Source organism: Mustela lutreola, chromosome 18 (assembly GCF_030435805.1).
Source record: "Mustela lutreola isolate mMusLut2 chromosome 18, mMusLut2.pri, whole genome shotgun sequence".
In the NCBI taxonomy this organism is placed as follows: Eukaryota; Metazoa; Chordata; class Mammalia; order Carnivora; family Mustelidae; genus Mustela; species Mustela lutreola.
Window position 1 is genome coordinate 39,597,119 of NC_081307.1, and position 25,270 is coordinate 39,622,388.

The following is a 25,270-nucleotide window of genomic DNA, read 5'->3' on the forward strand; positions in this document are numbered from 1 at the left end:
AGTGAAGGGGCCCCTGGGGGGCTCAGTTGGTTGCACCACTGCCTTCAGCTCAGTTCGTGATCCCGGAGTCCGGGGATCGAGTGGCGCGTCAGGCTCCCAGTTCTACGGGGATCTGCTTCTCCTGTGACCTTCTTTCCTGTCATCTGTCTCTCACTCTCTCAAATAAATAAATGAAATCTTTATAAAACAATTAAGAAAAATTCCAGTGGGACCATGACATGGTTCTCTTCTGCGGTAACGTGAGAGTTGTATAGTTAGGAGCGGAGACCTACCTGGTGACCCAGCTCATGGTCCCCCCATCCTACAGAAGATACCACGTGCACGTTGGGCCATGCTAATGTCTACGTGGCTGTACGTGATTTTCCCGGAGGTTTAGTGTGGTGAATTTCTTTTGTTTGTTTTAGAATTAATTATTCCTTATATTTTGTGATGGTTTGCTAGTCGACACACGCTGTTATTTATTTTCATCTTTTGGCAAAGATGGATGTATTTCGGGTCACCAGTACGTTGAGAAAGACAAAGGAACCTGAGAAGGGTGACATAAATAATTTAATTACAAGGATTAAACTAAAAGCATATGACTTGAGAGGGCATTAAAGGGAGGCTGACAGATGATACCACCAAATGCTATCAAATCTCACATTTTACGAGAAGGGTGATGGCAGAATTGTTTTCCCCATTCTCCTTTAGGGGAAATAAAAAGTAGTAATTATTATATTAGTCAAAGGCATAGATACAGTGTTTTCACAAAAGGTCATTTGTGGGAAGATAAGAATCCCTGAGACTTTCATGCCTTGTCAGAGAGGCAATGCTGGGTAATGAATCACAGGTCAGTTTATGTCTGATTTTGATTTTTCCTGCATGTGTTATGGCATTCGTAATAATGCTATAAAAAGAAAAAGGCCATGAAATCTATTCAGACTCAAAATTTTTATTTTTTTCTCCACGGCATGAATTTTGACAGAAGGACATTCAAAGGCTCTTTTGATGTCTACAAGAACATCAGATGAGTCTCTTTCTTTTCATTCTTTTAACTAAGTAAACATTTCAGAAAACAGTGATAGGAGCATTAGCCCATCTGTTAAATTCCAGCATGGAGCGATTAGACAAGGAGGTGGAAAAAAACGTGAAGTTTCAGCTCCAAATTGACAAAGGCTCCGGAATGATCCTCTGAACACCATTCAGTAGCAAATGCAAGCATGGACATATGTGGTCCAGTGTTATAACTTAATTGTGAAATTCGAGCTGAAGGGGTACAGCTGCCTGTGTCTCTGGGGACGCGCAGTGAGGCTCCTCGCTGTGGCACCTGTCAGCTGTGATCTGTCATCGCTGCACACACTCTTCTGTAAATAAGTCATTGTTTTTGGACACCCGTGGTTCTGATGCTGGAAGCAATCAGAAGATATTTTTACTGTTGAAAGGGATATGAATTTTTTCTTGTGATGGTTTCAACAAAGTTTACCTTTGACTCCCTAAAACAATGGGGTAGGTGAAGTCTTGTATGTGGGGATGAGAAAAGAGAAGCCGGAGGTGACCCCAGTGCTGCTGGGCTCGGGAACTGTTAATTATTGACTTGGGAAGACAGGGATGGTAGATTTGAAGTGGAGGGCAAGTAGATGTCATTTTTCAGTAACAGGGTGTTGACACCCCTCGGTGCTTGGTGTTAGGTTTTTAATCTTGCTTCAATATGTGGCATAGATTGAACAATGTGAATGAAATTAGTATTTTCCCACTGGATGTTGTGTCATCTCATTCTGAGGTAATGCCAATAAGAAAAGGTGATGGAGGCAAAGATGTCAACAACAGATTTTTAAAAACCTCATCATTTATAGGACTCTGATGAGTAGGATTGTAAATGAGGTAAAAAGTGTGGACTGTGGCTAAAGGCTGGGTTCTGGCTGGTGAGGCAGGAGTCCATACTGTTAAGATCTACAATAAAAACGGGCACTTATTTGGAAACCCCAGGATTTTTTAAGGCAAGTTTTTACCATGATGTTAATTAGAGACCTATTTCCTTTGCCAAATAGAAAGTGGATTGAACAGGGATGCTGCCTGCATGGTAGACTGTGGGTTTTGGGGTCAGGTGTTGGTAGGCTTGGTCGGGAGCTGATGGGTCCCCTGGCCCCACAGCTGTTGGCTGCAGTCATGAGGTCTCACTGTAAGACAACTGCACCAGGAGTCAGGTGTCCAGAGGATTGCCTACAGCTTTGGTGAATTTATTGAAATCTGAGTCATTATCCATCTCGATCAGTGGAACATTACTTGAAGAGCCAAATCATAAAATTCCAGTGGTAGTGTATCTGCACATGGACTGGGCTGTCTCTTCTGGAAACTTCTAAAGGTAGTTAATGCATGTCTGTACAAATAAGATCTGTAAGAAGTGGGACTCTTGGGAGAGTTACTCATCTGTCCTCCTGCACAATAGTTGAAGGAAATGCTGAAAAGTTGCTGGTTCTTGTATATTATTTATTTATTTATGTGAATGTTTAAACATTTAACTGATTTTTTTAATGTAAAAGACAAATTCCCAGACATAAAGGAACAGATTGGTTCTAATACAAAATACAAATGAATACATCATTCATCAGGAAATGTAGGAAAATTTTCTGCTTCTACATAGAATCTGTTAATGCGGTTTTCAGACTATCAAAGATGCTTGAAATTTCTGTTGTCATCATCAAACTAAATTCACTGTGACCAAACTAAGAACATTTTATGTTCCTAATGCTAAAGGTTTCTGTATTGAATTTCATATAGTAATAATTTCATGGAAATCATTCTATGAAATACCCATTTCATTATATAGATATATTATTACACAACAGTATGTGATGAGAACTGTTGGGATTACCTCTTTGGAAAATCCATTTATGGAGGAATATGAAACTATAACATCCAAAGTTGGTTAAATAACAGTGTAGCCATTCTGAGTTTTCACTAATTGGATATTTCTGACTAAACATTGCTTTTAAATTTCCAAAATTTTGGGAACATTAGAACATATGAAAGCTTAAAAGTCATGTATTTACTTTCATGATTTTAAAATCTTCAGAAATCTTCAGAATCTTGTTCATTTATTTGAATTAAAAGCACTTACTAACAAGTTGGCATTCATATAAGCACCAACGAAACATAGTGGCATGGATACATTTCGGGGTTTCTATTTTAACTGCCCAACTTCCTCAGATGATGAAACAAACAGTATTCACTAGTTTAACCCTCTCCTCAAAGAAGCACGTTTTTAGTGGGGTGATATACTCTATCCATGGGAAAACATTGAAGAGTAAAAAACACGCAGCCACCAGCTGTCACGTATTTTGTGGTGGCGCTCATGAGAACTTCAGGAAGGACAGAGGACACAGGAGGGAGAGCTGGGGATGCCGGAGCAGGAATGGGCTGAACGTGGTCTTCCAGGGCAGGTGTGACCTGGAAGACATGAGTGATGCTGAGGCCCAGCTGGGCAGTGAGCCTGGATACCGGAGGCAAGAGTAGGTGACAGGATTGTGACAAGACTGTGACCGTGCTTTTCTCCTGTGTCTCAAGGATGATGCGGCCAGGAAATCCCCTAGTAGACGCTGGCAGCATCCTTGGTGGGAGTGAGGGAGGCGTGGGCCAGCACGGAAAGTCAGAAAGGAAGAGCGGTGCTTGTGAGGGAGCAGGCTGCGGAGGCTTCCCAGCGCCTGGGCACGTGGTTTCAGGAGCAGCCGTCAGAAGGGAGTCAGATCATCTCACGGTGCTGGGCTGCGGGTGTCTTTGACTCGGGCTGGTGATATGGAAGTGGTGCCCATCCGGAGAGAGGGGGAATTCCTGGGCTTCATTGGGTTCGCAGAATTTCGGCTCCCTATTTCATTTTGCTTGGCATTCGGGTTTTGCAACCAAACCTGGGCGATGTTTATCGGATGTGAGAATTCACACGCCGTGTGTCACAGCTCCCAGTGAGCGAGCGTATCTCAGTGCGGCAGGATGAGATCGCGCCCCAAGGTTCTTGAGTCCGTGACTCCCTCTACTCCTGTCTCCGAAGCCAGCGGGGTGAGGGCGGGCTGCTGCTTACAAGTCACAGTTAGGCTGATGGGTGGCGACCGCTGCCACTCGTGCGGAAGGTCTGCAGGAACGGGAGCTGGAGCGTGAGGGACGGTGCTCCTCGGTCCGGACGCGCGAGGCGCCGGCAGTGGTCCCCCGGGCGGCTGTCTCTTCTGGGGAATGATGGCGTGCGACATGGCCTGAGGTGGTGCGTTCTGCCATGCGGTTTGACAATCACTTCTGATTTACCTGCTGTAGGACAATGCAAGCTACGACACCCGAGTCGTAGCAGCAGCAGTGAACCTGAGTATTGTTGGTGAGCCCTTATGTTTGCACAGAGTTTCCTTGGGAAGAGCTCAGTGTATTTTCTCTTACTTTTTCTTATAAAATCTCTGCAATATGGGGACGGGAAGAAGGACGCATTCGTGTTGGTCAGCGCTTGGAAATGGAAGGGAGCCGATGAAGGAGAGGGGTTTGGAGCTGCAGTCAGTCCGGCGTCTTTCACAATGTCCCCTTGGACTTCGCGTCCCTTCGCCAGGGCGTCCTCGTGCCCCGGGCCACTGCCATGTCGTCAGCTGTTGCCAGCGGGGGAGCCTTTCAGTGGGGACCCTTCCATTTGGCAGTCATTCTGCTTCTTCTGGTCGGGGTCTTCAGACATTGTCCGTGGGTGCCTCCGCCGTCCTCACACACTGTTCTTCTCTTTGACAAGAATGAGATGCGCTGACCGAGGAGAGCCGAGAGCCGTGTTCCTGGAACCAGCATTCGAGTCGCAGGCTGACCGCAGAGCAGCCCCTTGGCAGGGAGTGTGGTTGTGTGTGTATTTGGCATGTTTCTTGACCCGACGTGGAAAACTTTTCTAGGGAAAGGGGAAAGTTTAGTTATTTTATGAGCAAAGAAGAATGAAATCCCCATAGGCCTTGGCAAAATGATTTTCATTTTGGAAATTTTCATTCTTTATCAAATTTTTTGGGGGCCCAATCCAGGGACTCTCCCACAGCCAGTGAGAAGAGACCGAGCTGTCTCCTGTGCAGTTCGTCAGGATGTGTCTGGGATAGTCCCCTTTCCCGGAAAGGAGAGCAGAAGGAGCCAGGCTGGGCATTGCCACCCCGGGAGAAGCTGTCAGGGAGCGGGTAGGAAGGGGCCGTGCCAAAGGGAATCGCCGCTTAACCCTGCGTCTGCTCCTGACAGGAAACGGACTTTCTCCAGGGCACCTGCCTGGGTTTCGGCTGTGACAAAACTCCGCAGTCTGCCTGACTCGGGGTCCTACAATTAACCGTTGTGTAGGGTTATTTTGTAGGATTATTTTCAGGATGAAAGTGGTGGCATGGGCAGATCTGCCTAATGTACTGCATGGCCCAGTGTGTGCTCTGCTAATTAGTAACTAGCAGATCTAGTTACTAATAGTACTAGTTAATCTACTAACTAGTAACTAGCTTGACGTTAAGCTAGTAACTAACTAGCTTCATATTCCCCATTGCCTTTATGGAAGATTCCTGTCTCTTTATTCAGTTCCTAAGAAAGAAGAAGGTCCTAAGGTCTGTGGCTGAAAACAAGGAATCAGCCACAGTCTGTAGTTGTGTACTAAAGTAAAAAAAAGAATTAAATGTGTTGATTAAATGTCAATTCCCATATAAAAATAAATGCATGCAAATGTAAACATTGAGTTTTAGACAATGGGGATTAAGATGATGTGCTGATAAGTACATACTACTAAAAAATGGTGGTTTTCAAGATAACTCAGTGATGTGTTCCTAATGTCACTTTTCCCATTTTTCTACCAATTTCATTTCATGGATCAAGATTTTCATAAGTAATAAAGCAAAAAATATGGTAATTTTCTAACACTAAAAACTGGAGGACACTAGGAGAAGGCAAGGAAAAGTGAACTGGGGGAAGTCAGGGGGGAGACGAACCATGAGAGACTGTGGACTCTGACAAACAAACTGAGGGTTTTGGAGGGGAGGGGGTAGGGGTGGGTGAGCCTGGTGGGGGTATTATGGAGGGTATGGATTGCACGGAGCACTGGGTGTGGTGCATAAACAATGAATTCTGGAACACAGAAAAAATACAATAAATAATAATTGTACAGTTCAATTTTATAGGAATGCTCTAGTTTCTTAAAAGAAAACTTTGCTGAAAGTATGTCTTGGTCTTTAAAAATGTGTAATTATATAGCAGTGGATCAATGTGTATTTTAATTGTGGTATTTGTGATAAACATATTAGTAGATGTCTTTGACTTGCCACTTTGTCTATTGGCTTTTATTGATGATTATTTTCACAAACTAACAGAATCTGTGTTCAATCTGGCTTTAGTTTCTTCTCTGTTTGGATATTAAATTAGTTAAGTAGAAATTGCTAGTTTCCAGTTCTTCTGAACCTTATACATGGACCTGAAGATTCTTCAGGCTTGCAAACTGTAGCTCAATTTTAAAGAAATCAACAGTAATCAGATTCTTGGAATAGTCAAGGTATTTTAAGCAATTAGTGAATGTCGGAGTTAAAAATAAAAACACTCTGAGTTTTATGTGTTTTATTTATTTACTTTGGACTTCTCTCACCCCAGAAAGCAGTCTTTTCTAGAGAGAAGTTACTCCTTAAACTATTCTGCGTAGACAAAACACAAAAGCTATCACTCTATCTGGAAATAGAGTCGAAAAAGAATCAAATTACATCTTATGTAGCTAATGTGATAGATTGTTGGCTGAAGTCACTTCATTGTTTTTCTGGACATTGCTTTGTATCGATGTGTATATGTACTTGTGTGTGTGTGTTTGTTCAGTTGCAAACCTGGCGGAACCATCCAGCATCAAGCATGGCGTGTTCCTTGCGTCACCTGCGTCCCCTTGGAAAGTCCAGGTGGCTCATTTAGAAGCAGCCATATGTCATACTGTGTGGCTGCCTATAAATGGGTTGCCCTGTACTAGCATCCTGTTTTCACAGATATCCTGATGGAGGACGCGAGACCCCGCTCGGAGAACTTCCTGTGGCCCCCGCCATGCGCGTCCCTGCTGTTCTTAAGCACGTGTTGATGTAATGGTGATGCGTCCGGTTAGACTCGGAGCCCTGAAGGGCATGGCTGTGCCTGTGTATTGAAACAGGATTTGCTGCCATGTGCAATGTATTGTATATTATGTGCGTAATAAGTCTGTACTGAGTAAATGGATGGATGTCCCATTGAGATGTAAGATGTTAACTGTTGTATATTATTTGTCTTCCCGTCGAGATTGTGAGCTCCTGGTGAGCCAGGACAGACATCAACTAATTTTATATTTTCAGCATCTAGCAAGGTCTCCAAAGTACAGTCAGCACTTTACAAGTACATTTTCACTACGTGATTTCATGAATTAACTAATGTTGTGGGTTAGAGGGTAAGATTTTCTAGATATGTCTTCAGTAAGATTATCTAAATTATCTTTCTTTTTCACCTTAATGGCCCCTAACATTGGGCCAAAAAACACAAACATTATACTACAAATTATACTCTTGATATTTTTTTTTGATAAAATGAAATATTACTAGGCTAAGCTACTGTATGTAAATTACTAACCTTATCATCAAGTAGAAGTGGTAATAAAAATTACATTTTATGAAAATCATATTCATAGTTTACAGTATCAATTAAAGTCATCATGTTTAACATCGACATTTTTAACACTTAAACACAGGAAAGACGCGGATCATCCGAACCGAGAGTAGTGATGTCAGGCAAGCGTTCATCTTAACCACATAACGGTACACTTAGTTCTATGTGACGGGGCCATACTTATTAAAATGGATAGAGGTTCCTGTTTGTTTTAAAAAAGGATTCTGTGCTCCTCTGTTTATCTCCAGGAGAAAAATAAGTGAATACAACAGAGCAGAGAAATAACTGGGGCAAATAGATAAACCACAGAAAGCAGGGGCGGCGGTGCAGGGAATGCAGGTGTGTCCTTGTGGGCTTGCGCCCACGTCTGTCCATGCTTCCATATTTCACGGCTGGGGTGCTTGTGACAGTCTGTCCCCACTCGTCGTCGGGTCAGATTCCTCCGTCAGACAGTGAGCTCTGTAAGGCCTGACGTCGCCTCGTGCCATGGCCCCCAAAGTGTTCAGAGCGTGTTTATTTATTTCTGCAAGTCGCTGATGAAGGAGTTTCTTCTTTTCCTGGATCATGCGCGGGCTCACCGTGAGAGGACGCTCATCTGAGGCCTGTGGGGCTTCTCCTCGGCCTCAGGCCCCCGTGCAAGCGCAGCGCCTTCTCTCGTGTGGCCGCCAGTACAGCCATTCCTCCGTCCTCCATCCTCTCCCAGATGCCACTTGCACGATGACACGTTTGCGTGCTTCACACGCGTGCACACACACGATTTTGCCTCATGCACCAGCCCGTGTCCCACTGCTGAAGCCCACACTCAGCGCTAGATAAACACGGCCCAATTCTTTCTGCTATGACTTCCGCTCACTCCAATCCATACTCCGAACTGGCCCTGATCGTTTCCCTGAAATGCTACAGATATCTGTGCCGCATCCTCGTGCAGACACCTTTTCCCTCCAACCCCCACTGGGTACTGAGTCAGTCTGCACTCAGTAGGGCTGCAGGAAAGCCCTCTCCTGATGCTTTCAATGAAGCATCTGTAAGATGCACACACTATTGGAAAGTACCATGCATCCCAGGATAAGCCATATTCCTCCGAACCCCTCATGTAATTGTGCAGACGTTATCTGGAGAAATCTCCTCTGGTTCTAGAACCACCAATGCCTACCGTCCTTCTAGATGATTTCAGTTAGCCTCTTCTGCAAAGCCGTGCCCAGCCTTCCTGCTTCCCCCTGGGCCTCTCTCAGCCTTCCCAGGAAACGTAGCTGTAGCGAGTACCATGTTGTTTTTAAAATATTTATTCTCTTACCTGTGGAAGTAGGTAGACCGTGGAAAAGAGGGACCTGTTCCATGCCCTTCTACTCATAGTACCTAACAAATTCCCTGCCTCATAAGTCACAGCTCTGTTTTAAAACTTCAGATAATATGCTGATCACAAGTCCTTACCACAGTGTGTGAGTTAGAACACTGTTCACCGGTGGGATGCTTTTAAGAACTGATTCAGAGTAAAATGCCCTCGGTCCATCTGTCTCCATGCCCTGCTGTAGATGCTGACCTTGATTCTCCTCCAAGAGCTCCCAGCACTCTGTTTTAAATACTCTCGGGAGGACAGTTGGCGCGCAGGAGGAGAACAAGGGAGATTGCTTCCCGAAGCCTCCCCAGGATGGATAGGACCACCTGGAACCACCTCATAGCTCTGTGGAATGTCAGGAGTAGGTTTCACTTGAAAGACTTACTTTCGGTGTATACAGTACATTTACAATTGTGAGTTATTTCGAGGTGGACTCCTGGAATTTTTAGCGATGACTACCTTGCTCTATGATGTTGTAGTGACGTAGTTCGTGAGAACCAAGGTGGTCCCAGAAGAGGAGGTGATGACTTTGGTCATCTGCTTTCTGTTCTGGACTCTACGGGCTTTTTGATGTTTCACTCTGTAGCTCAGGAGGTCACCTTTCCGTTGAGATTGTGTCACCATCCTGTTGAATAAGGCTATTTTGGGGAAATTCAGAGTATCTTTCCACATAATCATGAAATAAGAGCAACAATAAAACAATATTTGGGAAAATAAATAAGTGAGAAAAAAGCTGATAATAAAAATCAATTTGAAACCAATAACAGCTATAGCTAAAACATGACGTTGATGCATAATTCCATAAGTAATAATTTAAAACTCAAAGTCGAGCACACATGCTTCACCTAGAATTTTAATCCTAAATAATGAGAGCTGTGTTTAAAAAACAGAAATCAATCAGACATTTCAGGAAATTGAGTTGTTAATGAACTTCACGTGTCTCGAGTCCATCACAATAGCCAGAACCAGTGCTCCGATCCCAAACCACATTTCTTTCCAGAAAACTGCCAATCAAGGAGTGAATAAAAATATACGTAATTCAATATACTTCTTCCTACCGCATGCATATGTGAAAGCATGTCTTCTTTGTGAGTGTGTGTGTGTGTGAGAGTGTGTGTGTGTATTTGCTTTTGTTTTTTTGCATATGAGAACTTTTTCTATATTACCAAGGAGATTTTACCAAAAAATACAGTATTCAAATTGAAATAAGTCTCAAGTAAAGTTATATGATAACAGGCTTCTATAAACATTTGAAGGTTTTTCAGTGGTTCATAGGAGAAGCTAACGGAGAGCCACAAACGGCAAGCACTCTCATTGCTCAGTGGTCTTCTCCAAGGTCGTCTGCCCACGAGTTCACCTTCTCAAGGGCTGTGCACACAGAGGCTGGAGGATGGACAAGACCGTGGGATTCAGGGTCCAGCCTGGAGGCCTTAAATGGATTAGATCTAGACCAGGTTCCCGTCTCACACAAGTGCTGTGTTTGGAAGATAAGAACTGGACCAAGTACTTGAGAGTTAAGTAGAAGGCTCTTAGAACACTAATATTTTGTTAGACGTTCAAGATATATAGAATTTAATCCTTCAACATTACATAGACTGGGTAAATACTGCAGAAGATAGGGAGTAGTCGTTTTCATCAGCCTGATGTTTACAGCCTGTTTTCACTGGAACATTTAGTTCAAGGCGTCTTTGCTATTTATATGACTTCAGAAGAAATCACAGAAAAACAGAAAGAAATGGAATTGCTAAATAAATTCAATACAATTGCAACTCCTACTAGATAATGTTTTGAAACAAATAAGTTGATTTAATCTTTTTTAAAGGTTCTGTGGCATAAAGAATATAGAGAAACAGCATTTGCTGCACTGATTTCCTGCAAGCTGGTGGCTTCAAGATAAGAAAGCATATCTTCTCTCTATTTCTAAAGGCATTACTCTTTAGAAGTATTAAGACTGATTACTATGAAGTGTTTTAGATCCAGATTAAAATGGTACTATCTCTTCATTAGAGGAATATCTTTGTGGATCTAAAGATAAATCTTAAAAAGTCTTTTGAGATATTTTTGAGAAACCACAGGAAAATCCTTTCCTGAAACAGACATGAGGTTAACAGTGGGGTTTTATTTTTGTGCTTCAGACGTCCACTGTTACACGTCAATGAACTTATTTCACCATGTTAGAAAGCAATATTGAAATGTTTAGGAGACAGTGATAGGACTTCTTCACCCCAAAGTGAGCAAAACTTAGTCAAAATGAATCCCGTTTGATGTGTGGAGAGGAACAGGAGAGCAGGACTGTCTCTGTTGCTTGTGATTAGACAGAGTTCCACACCAAACTGGAAGAGAAATTTTGGGTTTCTGATCTTTTTATATTTCTTTAAAGATATTAATCAATAGCACTTTCACTGTTTCCTCCAGGAATAAATGTCTATGGTTCCGTCCATAACTGGAAATGAATTATTACATCATGTGAGCAGCTTTGCAGGAACAAAGTTCTCTTCAGTGAAAGGAAGATTGGAAAATGGGATGATCTAAATATCTTTCAACTTTATGATAGAGACAAGGAATACATTTCATATAATGAAATTGGGTTGGCCTGGAGGCTCTGGGCATTTAGGAATCAAGTGTAGAAATTTTTTCTAAATACTAAGTGTCATGATGCCATTGAAGACTTTAGTAAACTTTTAAAAAAATGATAGAAGGCATCATAAGAAAGAGAGACCACTAATTTTGGAAAGAATATCCTATCAGAGATGACTTGGCTTACCTTGTCTGTATGACAGAATGTGGTTTTAAAAAAATCAACATTAAATGATAGAAAAAGCTATTAAACAAATATTTCTCTAAAACCTCCAATCCAACTAAAGTTTGATAGTTATTTTTGTTGGTAACTCTTTGTTTTCTTTTTTTTTTTCCTCTAATACTTTTGTCCTCTAATTACTTTATCAGCATAGATATACATCTCCATCAGGGAATATCTTTTATAACAAAACCCTTCTACGTAACCCAAAAACAACGTGTTGTCAGAATGGAAGAGTCTTGGACACACTGGACCATTTCTTTGTCCAGGCCTTAATTGCCCCCAGAAGATGTGTGTGTTTCAAAGCTAAGTTTAGAAGAATTAGGTGGAATTTGCCAACTTTTTGCCATTCATGAAAGCCTTCACCAAAAGGCAATAAAATCATCTAGTTCTTTGTGTTATTCACATCTGATTTTAATAATCTGATTTGGGATTTTAGGCATCTCCACTTACAGAATATTTATTTGTTCAACGATCATTATTATAAACTAAAAAAAAAAAAAAAAAAAATCCACATTTCTGGTGCTCCTTGACAAATCAGAAGTTTGTGCCACACGAGGTGTGGATTTTTGGGGACAGCAGGTCCTCACTGACTCTCAGGGCCTGCTGTCTCACACAGACCTTGCTCTTCGTGGGTAAGCCCCGCACGGTGCGTTAGAATTTAAGGCTGTTTTGCTCATACAGCTTTCTTAACTTGCCCAGCACCCTGTCACAAGGGTATGAACCGTTGGGATAGGTACCTGGTTCTTCTTTATAATTTGTATGCCTGGATTTTGTTTGTCTTCTGAATGTTTTCAGTTGCATGTCTACTGAAACTGTTCCAATTTCAAGTATGTCAGATACTTAATGTGACTTCAAAATAGTAAAACATTTTGAGAAGTTGCCTCTAAGATGAGTGGGGACCTCCTCAGGTGTGACCAGTGGAAGCTCTTGCCTCCTCGCCGGTGGCTTTGGTCCAGGTCGGGCAAGCTGGGCTTCCCAGTTCCCCATACCCCAGCAGCTTTGCCTTGATGCGTTGCTCAGATGCCCTCACTGAGAACCCAAGAACTAAATAAGACAATAACAAAGATTTAGGTTTCTTTTCTCTTTTTTCCTTTTGTAGAAAGAGAAGCTCGGGCTAATGCATCGGTAAGGCCCTTGGTGACACTTACATCTGACGGCTGTCCGTCAGACACAAATTCAGCAGCTTACCGTCTTACCTTCAGCCAGGAGTGTTGGCACTCTGTGGTCAGACTAGAGTAGTCAAAACCTGCACAAGCCTGAGACCCTTCCCCCTAAGGCCTGCCTCCCCTCCGTGGTGATTGAAAATAGCCCTTTGTTTTGCACTGGCGTTGGTAGACTCTTGTGTTCTTCCTTTCTGGGCATCCTGAATTAAAAGTTATTTGCATTTCTTAAATTGACCAGAATTTTTGTAAAGGCATAGTTGGTAAAGATTAACACTTTATAGAGAGAAACTTGTAGGAAAGACACTTGTCCTAGCAACTGAGTGCAAATGACCACATGTCTTTTTCTCTCTCCTATACAAAGTCCCAGAATTCCATCTTGAATACGCAGAGAATATCAAGGTGTAATTATATTGTAAGTTTATAGCTATATTGTCTTCCATGGAAGCCATCTCCAAATGCAAATCTGAGAGGCATATTTCCCCCCAAAATCATGTTCTTTTATTTTTTCTTTTCTTTCCTTTTCTTTCTATCTTCCTTTCTTTCTTTCAGAACAGAAGAAGTCAAAGTTAGGCGGAAATAAATGTAAACAGACCATATGGTACATCAGGTTTCCAGTTCCACTCTAGAAGGGCCAAAATTTGCATCAGGATGTGAGGAGAGAAATGTTAGTGTAAGACTGTCTCCACAGATGGCCTTAAAATATTGCTTCACATAAAAGCAATATACAGTTCTGCTGAAGCTAAATCTTCATTTCTGTCATCTATTCCTTTGCATTTAAGAGCTAAGTCTGAGGAAGTCAGTATAGTGATTCGTTTCTGGGATTTCCATCACGCATGGCGTCAGCTGCCCGCTCGGCCCCTTCCCTGTGCGCCGTAGGAGTGTGGCAGGTGGAAACTCACACGCCCGTCTTCTGTCCCCGGGAACAACTTTTTAATTTCCTAGGAACCTCGAGATCTTGGCGAGTTAGGGGAGTCGGTGTGAAGGTGGGTAGCTCGTGACTGTAAGCTAGGGTGCGTGCTCGTGGCAAGGACTCTGCTGAGTGTCCTGGGGCACGGGGTGGGTCCCTCCTTCTGGATGGTTTGGGCTTCACAGAGAGCGGCTGCAGAGGCAGGAAACGCAGCTCCGTGAGAGAAGCACCCGAGGCTTACCGAAGAACCCAGCACACCAGCAGGCCAAGTGGGTTAGTGGAGGACAGCTCGGGACTCTCACCGCTACGCAAGTCGATAAGAACAAAGGGAATGATCCAGGCTCATGAAACAACACGTGGTTCGCAAAGACAAAAAACCCAGTCGAGACCCACATGCGGCTTTTCCCTTTTTGAATTCACAACCTCCTTCTTCCCACGCTTCGAGGGGCACTCGACGACCTCAATTTTTGTCTTCACTGGTTTCTTACTACAGTTACTTCCACTCAGTCTCTCCCCTCCTTTCTCATAGGTTTTGACCTAGTAAAGTGTGAGGATCCAGGAGTCCCTAACTATGGCTATAGGATCCGAGACGAAGGCCACTTTACTGACACTGTGGTTCTGTACAGCTGTAACCCGGGCTACGCCATGCACGGCAGCGACACGCTGACTTGCCTCAGTGGTGACCGCAGAGTGTGGGACAAACCGCTGCCTTCCTGCGTCGGTGAGTTGGGCGGCCGGCTTGCAACAGGACACAAATGCACACCTAAGGGCAAGAGCTCCGGGTGCTTTGGAAGAGGGCAGGATGCTTCTGCGCCCTCTCCAGCTCAGGGTCTTTCTTCCAAGATGTACATGTTTTTTTTTCTGGCTTTTTCTTTATGTATGAAAGAAAGAATTCCTGGTCCTATTTTACTGAGACTGTATGCACGGAACTATGAGAATTATAACACAAGTGTTTCATTGTTTTATAGTCTCAACTTGAATTGCAGACGGGGCCGTGTCTCCCATCAGGACCGTGCTGGGAAACAAGGACAGGAAAAGGATGATGGAGACACACGAGTCTGATTTTTTTTGTTTGCGGGGGGGCTAGGTGTGTAATGTGGATGTGAGGGCTTGGGGTTTCGATTTTAAAATAGCTAAAGTGAAGCCTGTGGGGCCTGGAGTAAGTCTTCTCAAGGGTCTGCATCTCTTACAGCCGAGTGTGGTGGCCAGATCCACGCGGCCACCTCCGGGCGGATCCTGTCTCCCGGCTACCCGGCCCCCTATGACAACAACCTCCACTGCACCTGGATCATAGAGGCAGACCCAGGGAAGACCATCAGGTACCTGTGCTATTTTGCTTTCGAGGACTTTAGAACACGGGAATGTCTTCTCTATTTTGTAGTGGAGGTAATAGCACCTCTATTATTATCCATGATGGGTTTCACATCTGAGTCCAAGAAAAGCATGCAAAGGTATGCAAAAATTTTTTTATTAGCTCATTTATTTCCTTTGGAATTACTCTAAGAACTGCTATTAAGCCAATAATAAAAAAGAGAGAAATAAATTAAATGTATCAGTTAGCTTTTGCTGCATAACAAACTGGCCCCCAAAGCGTAGTTGCAGAAAGCAGTTCTTTATCTGCCATGACTGTGTGTACTGCCTGCACAGGGCTGGCCGGGGCAGGCTTGTCAGGGTGAGGGTCCAGGACGGCCTCATTCGGGTGTGCAGACCTCAGCTGGGCGGTCAGGAATGCTTGGGCGTCTTCAGACCAGGCTTCTGTTCCTTTAGCAAACTATTCATAGTGGAAGGTTGTTGGCAGCAAAAGATGACAGAATTTTCAAGCCTGGGCTTGCATTCATTTACTAATGTGCCATTTTCCAAAAACAAAAACAGAACTAAAAAAAAAACAAACCCCCCCAAACCAAAAATCAAACAAACCTCATCAGCAGGCAAGATAAGGTTCGAAGACATATACTCCATCCCCTACTGGAAAGAAAAACAAACGCACCAGAAAGGGGCATGCATGCGGGGATGGAGATAGACGGCATGTGTAACACAGTAAGGAGGTTGGAGGTGGACCAAGAAAGCATTTCAATCTAAAGTTGCACGTGTAAAGGAAGATCATTTAAAAAGCACAGGAAATTGTGCAAACATTTCTAAAGAAAGTTGTATTTCAAAGGATGGCTCTCAGTTACTCCAGTAAATGTTTTATACCAATGAATAAACCAGCAAAAAGTAATCTTTTTAAGTAATTTTCCATGTTCTAGTCAGAAGGCTGTGGCAAAAACCACAGCACATAAATCAAAGAGTAATTTCAGATTAAGTTGTTTCTTAATTATAGTTCTTGACGAGCTAGAAGAGGGCATACAGTCCTTTGCAGTGCCTCGTCAAATCGTTTTTCTATCTTCGTTAGTTTTTCCCTTTTGTTGTAGTTGCTCTGAAATATCTGTACAAAATTTATTGTTTAAAAGTTCTGTCTCAACCCAACAGTGCTAATCCTCAGGTCCCTGATACTTTCTGTCCACCTACGTGCCATTATGCCCGTGAGAGACACAATGGCCAATTCGCCCTCAAACACGCGCAGTGGGAGCAAGTGGGAGGTCCAACCCAGCAACCTCTTCCCGGGGCAGTGAATGGATGGACGGATCGACGAACTACTGAGCTTTGTCCTTATTCACAAACGTCACGCTAGCAACCTTAGCAATGTCTGGGAAACACACATACCCCCACCGTACTGCGACTTTGTGACTTAGTTCACTGACATGGAAGGAAAGCCGAGGGGACGTGCGTGTTGTGTCCCACGACACTCTGCCCCTTCATGTGACTTTGGTCCTCTGACCTGCTCTCTTTCATGTCACGACAGGAACATCTTGCAGACTAAGCTATTCCCAGTTACATACCTGAAGAAAAATGCTTCTTATTAGTTAAGAGGAACAAGAGAAGCAACCCAAGTCATGTATATAACACGACGTCTTATTTTATAATAACTAATTTGAAAATAGATTTGTGTCCTTGGGGTGCTTGGGTAGCTCAGTCTTTTGAGCATCTAAGTGTTGATTTTAGCTAAGGTCTTGGCGCCTGTGCTCAGCAAAGAGTCTGCTTATCCCTCCCCCTCCCCCAGCCTGAGCCCTCGCGTGCGCTCTCTCTCTCTCACTAAAGTAAATAAGTAAATACATTCCTTTTAAAAAATAGATAAATAAATTTGTACTCTTAATTAAGATAAATGATTAATTAGGTAATTATTGATCTATTGGGACAAAAATAAGGTGACAATTTAAAATTGTATTCTTTATGGAAATCAATGCAGTGATTTTTCCATTGAACTAAATAAAACTAAAGATTAGTTTTTAGCCTTGAATTCCTGCATGCTTGATCTGAGTATTATAAAATCTGCTACACTAGTTTTTATTTTTAGAACTTCCAGGAATTCTTTGAATTGACAAGTTAACTTCACATAAACAGAATATATTTTCTTTTCGGAGGATTTCAAATTTCTGTATCTTTTTACAAGTTCTTTTGTGTCTCGTTTCCTGAGAAATAAAGTGAGCATTATTCTCCTAAATGCAACCCAAGGGAAGAATTCATTCTTTGCCGGTGAATCTAATACTTCATTAACATTTTAATAAGGAAAGAGAAAAGAGAGTAATAAAGAATGACTTGAAGTAATAAAAAGTGTGCACCTTTCACGTCACAAACTGGCTTTAAAGTGCAACCATTAGTATTCTAGGGGGAAGAAAAAGACCTTGGATACTCAGTCTGTTCTGGGAATGTCAGAGGTCTCTTCCCTGTCTTTCTCATATGATAACTAGTCTTGCCACGTTTGTAAACAGATCTTTCTGATTTAAGCCACGAAGCCCTTCCTAAGTAGGGAGTGAAGAAAGAAGCATCAGTATTTGTAGTTAATTTACTCAACTTTGTCTTGAAATGTTTTTGGTAATTGCCTTCATTAAGAAAATATGTATTATTGTTAGTGTGGTACTTAAAAAAAAAAACAACCTAGAAGTACATGAGGTTCAATGGTAGGCTTAACATAGTACCAATAATACTCAGAAAAATAGGGTCTGGTCTTAGCTTTGATATTGGTTGGCTCGTCACGAAGTCTTCGTTTTTCCAGTGGTAACATAGCCAATATTAACTACACCATTTACTTGATAATGAAGAAAACACCAGTTATAGAAACATGAGCCCAGGGATTAATTTAAGTATTAGAAAATTCTTAATATAAATGGAATTCATTATTATGCATTCAGACTATGATTCTTTCAATGTAAGTGTTTTTCACTCTCAAAGAACGAGTAAGCAGCAGGACCCCAGAAATTATAAAAGGGATGGTTTCTATACACCTCAGGGCCAATTCTTGCTGGGCCTATTCTGATTCCACTGGAGCCCAGAGCAATTTCTGATTGCATATTGCTATAACTTTTTGTTCAAGGTAATAGAAGAACCCTAAATAGTTGTTGTTATAGGGCACTTGGGTCTGGGAGAGGTTTGTAATTTTAACATATATTCGATAAAGCAGTTACCTGAGCCAAATTTAATTAAAAGTCTAATCACAAGACATTGTAGTAAATTTAGCCACATTTAGTGTTCTATGTAAACATTTCTCTAAGAGACTTCCTGTATTTCATTGCGGAGCACAGCTATAATTTATATAATAAAGGTAACAGTGCTATAAACGTCTTCAGCAAGCAACAGCGGAGGCCACATTTTACATAATCACATGTGTATATTGTTCCTTGGTTTTAATTGGTTTTCTGCAAGTGTAATTGTCTGGAAAACTCACTTTGAAAGTATTTCTGTTCCTAATCATTCACAGGAAATTGCATTTAGAGGTATAGTTGAGGGGAATTCTTTTAGAAAAGCTCATGCACTATTAGAAACATCAGACGTACATCAAAATTTTATCAAGTTTGTCACAACTGGCCCTGTGCGGACTTTTACAGAAAGTGAAATGAGGGATGGTGGTCCTCATCTTACCTTGGTGTGTCTTAGAGTTGTTTCCTGGTCATGTTGGGCGGTGGAAAGAGTACAGTGAGATCTAGCTTTGAAATCTGGGGATATTTTAATTTATTTTTGACCAGACTTTAAGCTCTCCATGAGAAATAGAGTCAAGAGGAAAATGGCAAGCCAATAGCCTCTATTTATTAGACATTTATGTTCAATCTCAGTGTTGAGCTTTGCTTAGCAAACAGGCTAGAAACCCAAGTTGGAAGCCTTTTGGTGATAGCAGTTAAGCATATGAGGCCAGAAACAAAACGTCTGAAATTTCTTCTTCCTTATTTAGAACACCAAAAGTTACACCTAACTTTTGGAGATAATGTGAGGAAATAACCAGCCAAGAGAATTTCATCCAGCAAAAGGGAAGAGAACGGTCACACTACCAAGACTCCCATGTCTTGGGCTGTCTTCCAGTCCTTAGTGTGGGGCCATGGGGACAGCCATTGTGTTAGTGCACCTCCCCAGCCACTCAGGAGACAGAAAGTTAGAGGCAGGAGAGCTGCAGGCACTCCTCCTTTTGCAGGATCCTGATACACCCAATTTCAGATGTGATTATTTAATTAACACCATTTAATTATTAATTAAATGATTAATTATTTAATTAACTTTAACAACACAATTGAAATTCCAGTAGAAATGTTTGGACTGACTGGAAGAATTCTGTCAAGGACAGACTTCTCTTTTTCCTCTTTGTTCCCGTGTCACTACACAAATCACAGAGGCACATCACGATCGCTGGCTGACCAGGTCTTCCGTCAAAGTCCCTGGGGAGTCAGGCACCGAGCATCTGCTCTTCAGGTCATGCACAGACAGCAATGCATGCTGTGTTGCAACCCATGAGAAATCCACTTGACATTTTACATCAATAGATCATGAATAAGGGCATTGGCCAAAAAAAGAAGAAGGTATGGGGGAAAAAAAAAAGAAGACAAGTGGTCCCACTTCAAATTCGAGTTGAACGTAGATGGAATTTTGGAGGAGTTGACAGTGGAAACACGGGTTTTCCCACTGCTTCAGAAGTGAGGACTCCCCACCGATAGACTCTAGACACCTCCACATCTGCCTTTACTACTGTCATTCCTGCCGTTCCAATTCCTGCTTCTGTATTCCCGATTTCTCTTCAGATCCACCTTCCTCCCGCTGGCTGGGGATTCTGATTTTCAATATGATCTTCTGCTCTTCCTTATTTCTCCTTCCTTGGCCTCATTATTTCCCCAAATAGAAAATCCAAGGTGTCCGTAGATGTCCCACAGCATTCCTCTGGTAATGACACTAAGTGTCTTCATAATCAGCACTGAGAAAATGGCAGCTGCATATAGGTCAAGCCTTGTCATGTCTCCGCTTGTTTATCCTCCTCTCTTGTCTGCCACTTCCGGTTCCTCACTTGACACGCCATCACCTTTCTCATTGCAGTCTCCTCCCCGCTGACCTTTCCCAAACCATGGCTAACTCGCCCCAGTCTCTCAAACGCCCCCCCATGATCAGCTCACGTAAGCTCCTGAACCCGAGCGGTAATACCCTCTTTGATTCGGCGTGCTGTGCCTTTACAAACTTCTCTCTCACTACTCCGGTGTGTGTCAGTCCCGCATCCCAGCTGTGCCGCGCCGGCCCTGTCTCTGACCTCCGCACTCCCCGTCACTCCTTGTCGCCTCGTCCCACTTTCTTCCCATCTAGTAGGACCCGTTACAATGTCAGCTCCTCCACAGAGCTTTCGCTCTTTTTGCCCCATCCAAAAATAACCTAGGTTCTTCTCTGAACTCAGCATTTCTGTCCGGTAGCAACCTTCCTTCAGACGTGTAGTCTGAGCTAACGTCATAACCCTGTATCCAAGGATGGAAGACAAAACTCTTCGTATCACAAGCTTCTCTCCCACCCACACTCCTGTGACCCTCACATCTCCTTAGTTCCATGACGGAAGCTCCCAGAGAGCACTTCCCGACCCACAATTGCCACTACTCCCCTTGTTTAGACCCTTGTAATGCATGGGGCCTGTTAACTGACCATCTTGCAAAGGCTTGCTCTAGTCCACTGTTCTCATTCTAGGGAACATTTTCATTTTCTTTATTAACAATATTAGTTTATTATGGCTGAAAAATGAAGACATACAAAGACATTTTGAAAATTGTAAATAAAAAAAAAAAGTCTTCCGTTATCCCTATAACATACATAATTGTTGACACATGGACACATATCTTACATGTAACTAAGCATATTCTATAGTTGTTAAATATTGTCTCTCTTGTTGGTTATTTATATTATTTCTAATTTTCAATATTGTATATAATCATACACCAAATAGTATTACAAGTAAACCTTTGCTTTTATTTGTAATTAATACCTTAGAAACAACAACCACAGAAGTTTTTGCTGGCTCAAACGGTGGAAACATTTTTACATATATTATTACAAATCTTTCTATGATACAAAACTGATCATTTCACCTGTCCACTTAAAAAATTATTTTGTCTGCGGGATGCCTGGGTGGCTCAGTTGGTTAAGCGGCTGCCTTCGGCTCAGGTCATGATCCCAGCGTCCTGGGATCGAGTCCCACATCGGGCTCCTTGCTCGGCAGGGAGCCTGCTTCTCCCTCTGCCTCGAGCCTGCCACTCTGTCTGCCTGTGCTTGCGCTCTGTATCTCTCTCTCTCTCTAACAAATAAATAAAAATCTTTAAAAAAAAAATTATTTTGTCTGCTTAGTATACGCAGAATAAATTAAAGTCCATTGACATACTATTCGAAGTATGTGTTTTTCCCTTATTTTTGAACTATTAGAAAAGTGTTACAGAAAAATAAGAAGCCTGAAAAGCAGTTTTCTGTCATCCTAGGTGTGAAATAACTACAGTTGGAAATTTTATCTGTATTCCTATAGGTCTGTATGCAAAAATGAATATATAAAATTCTATTCATTTATCTATTTATTAAATTATTTTTACAAAAATAGTATCGTGTCACATAGTATTCTGAGCATTTTTTGGGATAATAAATGTAGGTAGAGTCTTAGGTCCTTCCTAGATTCCAACGTATTCTCTCATGTCACTGCATGACATTGCGTTGGCTGGATGTGCCAGCTTTTGTTTAAACCACACCCTGTTGGATTATTGGGTTATTGTAGAGTTTCCCCTGTAATCCGCCATGAAGTGTGTGTGCTCATCTAAGTTTTGATGGCCATTACAAAATTGTTTTTAAAACAAATAAAAAGAGATAAAATAAAAAGAGTAGATATCACCTCCAACAGTGTATGAAAAGGAAGTCTCCGCATTTTCACCGAAACCCAGCAAAGTCTTTTAATCTTTGTCAATGTGTCAGGCCAAAAAAAAAAAAAAAAAAAAAAAAAAAAAAGTCTCTACAACATTTTATTTGTTGTATGTATTTGCAGATTTTATTTTTTGACAGTTTTGACGTATTTAGGTATTTATTTGCTTCCTCATTTCTGTCCCTCTGTCTTTACTTGAATTTCCTTCCTTCCTTCTCTCTGCCTGACAAGACCCCTCAGAGACATCTTGAGACACAGTTGGACACATGTCCCTCTATGCTGACCGAAAGCTTTATTTGTAACTGTGGACACTTGTGATTCTGTGCATTGCAGTGTGTATGGCTTTTTTGTTTTCTCATGTACCTGTGTCTGAAATAAGTATGAGTTCTTTTGGGATGATACTATATTTTATTTGATTTTTAAATGTTCCCTGCCTAGTGGTGTAGTGTCTGGCATATTGACCTTTAGTATTTCTTTTATTTTAAATGACTGTGAATTTATTTGTATTTAAATTTTGTTATATTGTATTTATTGTTGAAGTCATCAGACATTTTCCAAATTGCCGAATATCACAGCACCAAGGTGCCTGGTTGGTTGGTTGTCTGTGGAAGCTTCTCATCAACGCATATGCCTAGAAGGACACAAACTACCAGTGTATGGCTTGTCCACACAATAGCACCTTGTGTAACCAGCAACCAGATAGAGAAATAGACTCGCCAAGACACAGCATGTGCCCTTTGAGCTCCATGTGAATCATTCATCCTCAAGGATGATCACTGTGGCCTTCAGATGGTCTGGCCTAATTTGGACGTTGTATAAAATAGAATTATGCAGTGGGATTGGTATGGTATCTTCATTTCTGCAAACTTCGCTCCCACTGACAGAGCTTGATTACGCCATCACATGAATACACCATCACTTACTTATTCATCCTTGGTGTTGATGGACGTGTGGGTTGTTTTGTCTGGTTTGGGCTGTCATGTTGTCTATGCTTTCATGTACTATTCGGTGAGCGCACGCATGTTTTTCTTTTGGATCATACCTGGGGCTAGAATGTCTAAGTAATGGTGAGTTCTGTGCTCAGCCCTTGGTAGATTCCACCGAATGACCTTCCGGAGTGGTCCTACCTACCCCCATTCCAGACACGTGAGGTTTCCAGGCTCTCCACCTTCCAACCACCCGTGGCATTGACTTATCTTTTTCATTTTAGTCATTCTGGTGGGTGTGTAGTTTTAATTTGCATCTTTCTGATCAAGTCTTAATTAATTTGCATTCTCTGATTGGCCCTTGGAATATCATCTTTTATGAATTGCCAGTTGAAGTCTTTTGCCCTTTTTATTTTCCTGGATCAGATTGCCTCTTTTACTTATTGATGTGTGTATAGTTTTTATATATCCTGAATGCATTATAGGCTAATTATAGGTTTAACACTTACCTTTATACTCTATGGTCAGTCTTTTGGTATCATAATGTCTTCTGATAAACACAGGTTCTTAATTTCCATGACTCAATTTTATTTTTTATTCATTTTTCTTTTATAATTAGTGGGTTTCTTACATATATTTAAATTGTGTTATGTCAGATGCTTTTTGGAGCTGTTAGTATTTGGGAGTCCAGATTAAGAAATTCTGCATCTCCAAAATTATAAAAATATTATCTGAGGTTTTCTTGCAGATTTATTTTACTTTCCACATTATGTCTCTGTTCCAACTTGAATTGATTTTCATGTATGTATGAAAAATATTCAAGTATTTTATTATTGTTGCTGTAGTCATTGGTGAAATTAAATTGGCCATTTGTTAAAAAGTCAATCTTTCTTCATTGCATGTTACAATGCAATCTTTATCATTAACCAGATCTATATAGATATATAGATCTGGAGGTATTTTTCTATCTTAATTACTTAATTATTTGTAGTAAGTCTTGATAACCAGTGTTATAATCCTCCATCTTGGTCTTTGTAATGTAGATTGCTAGAACTATCTTGTCCTTTTGCATTTCCATATTTAGTTTAGAAAGATTTGTTACAGTCTACAAAATAAATTTGTAGGACTTTGATTAGAATCACATTATATCCATAAATCGATTTAAGGAAAACTTATATCATTTACAGTGCTGAATTTTCTGATTCCTAACATGGTGCTTGGAATATTTATTTAGACCTTATATAACTTTTTTTTCTTTTTTTAATATTTTATTTATTTATTTGACAGAGAAAGATCACAAATAGGCAGAGAGGTAGACAGTGAGAGAGAGAGAGAGAGAAGCAGGCTTCCCGCTGAGCAGAGAGCCCGATGCGGGGCTCAATCCCAGGACCCTGAAGTCATGACCTGAGCTGCAGGCAGTGGCAGTGGCAGAGCCACCCAGGTGCCCCTACTTGTTTTGATAATGCTTTGTAGTTTTCTGTGTGGAGGTCTTGCAGATCTTTTGTTGGAATTATTCCTACCTACAGGATTTCTTAATATTAATGTAAATAGTATTTTTATGTCATTTTGCATTGGTGGCTGCTATATGAAAACAAACTATATTTTTGCATTTATCTTTTATAAATTCTCTTATTAATTCTAAGCATTTGTAGGTTTTCGAGTTTTCTTTATGCATATAGGCATGTTATCTACAATAACAGTTTATTTTCTTTTTCCCAAGTCTTATACTTTTGTTTGTCTTATTGCAACGGCTACCATCTCCAGAATAATGTTAATTAGAAGTGGTCATAGTGGACCTCACTGTTCTGTTCCCAATCACAGTGAGAAAACTCTTAACTGTCCCCCAGTAAATAAAATTTAATTATACAAAATAACTCCTCCATATAGAAAAAATAATAAATAATAAATTTTACCATCTAAAGTTATAAAATTCTCCTAAAATCTATAGGAAAATTATTTAAATTAATAAATAAAATTATTTGTACAAGGCAATTAAACATCATATTAAACATCAATTAAACATCAATTAAACATCCATATTTCTTTTTTTTCACTTAGCTATATTTTACAGACTTCTCTCTTGATAGATAAGTAGGTAGATAGATATATCAATATGTCAATATTTACTGGACTTTTAATACCTTTGTTGTTGACCATTTATCTTATTTTCAATTTAGCACCAATTTAAAAATATTTCGTTAAATGCAGGATGTATATTTCTGTATGTTTGTCTATATTGAGCTCTTGGAGTCCATTTCGATAATCTGTATTTTCTAGAAAACCATTTCACATGTAGTTCTGCC

At 41.2% G+C, this 25,270-nt stretch overlaps 1 protein-coding gene across 2 annotated transcripts in view; it reads left to right on the plus strand.

The window, feature by feature from the left end:
* The window catches only part of CSMD1 (CUB and Sushi multiple domains 1), a 1,947,613-nt gene that overhangs the window by 1,631,596 nt on the left and 290,747 nt on the right, over nucleotides 1-25,270 (plus strand). For both annotated transcript variants that reach the window (XM_059156007.1, XM_059156008.1), the window contains exons 24-25: nucleotides 14,341-14,532; nucleotides 15,004-15,130. In XM_059156007.1, coding sequence (XP_059011990.1) covers nucleotides 14,341-14,532; nucleotides 15,004-15,130 — 319 coding nt within the window. The remainder of the gene's footprint in view (nucleotides 1-14,340; nucleotides 14,533-15,003; nucleotides 15,131-25,270) is intronic.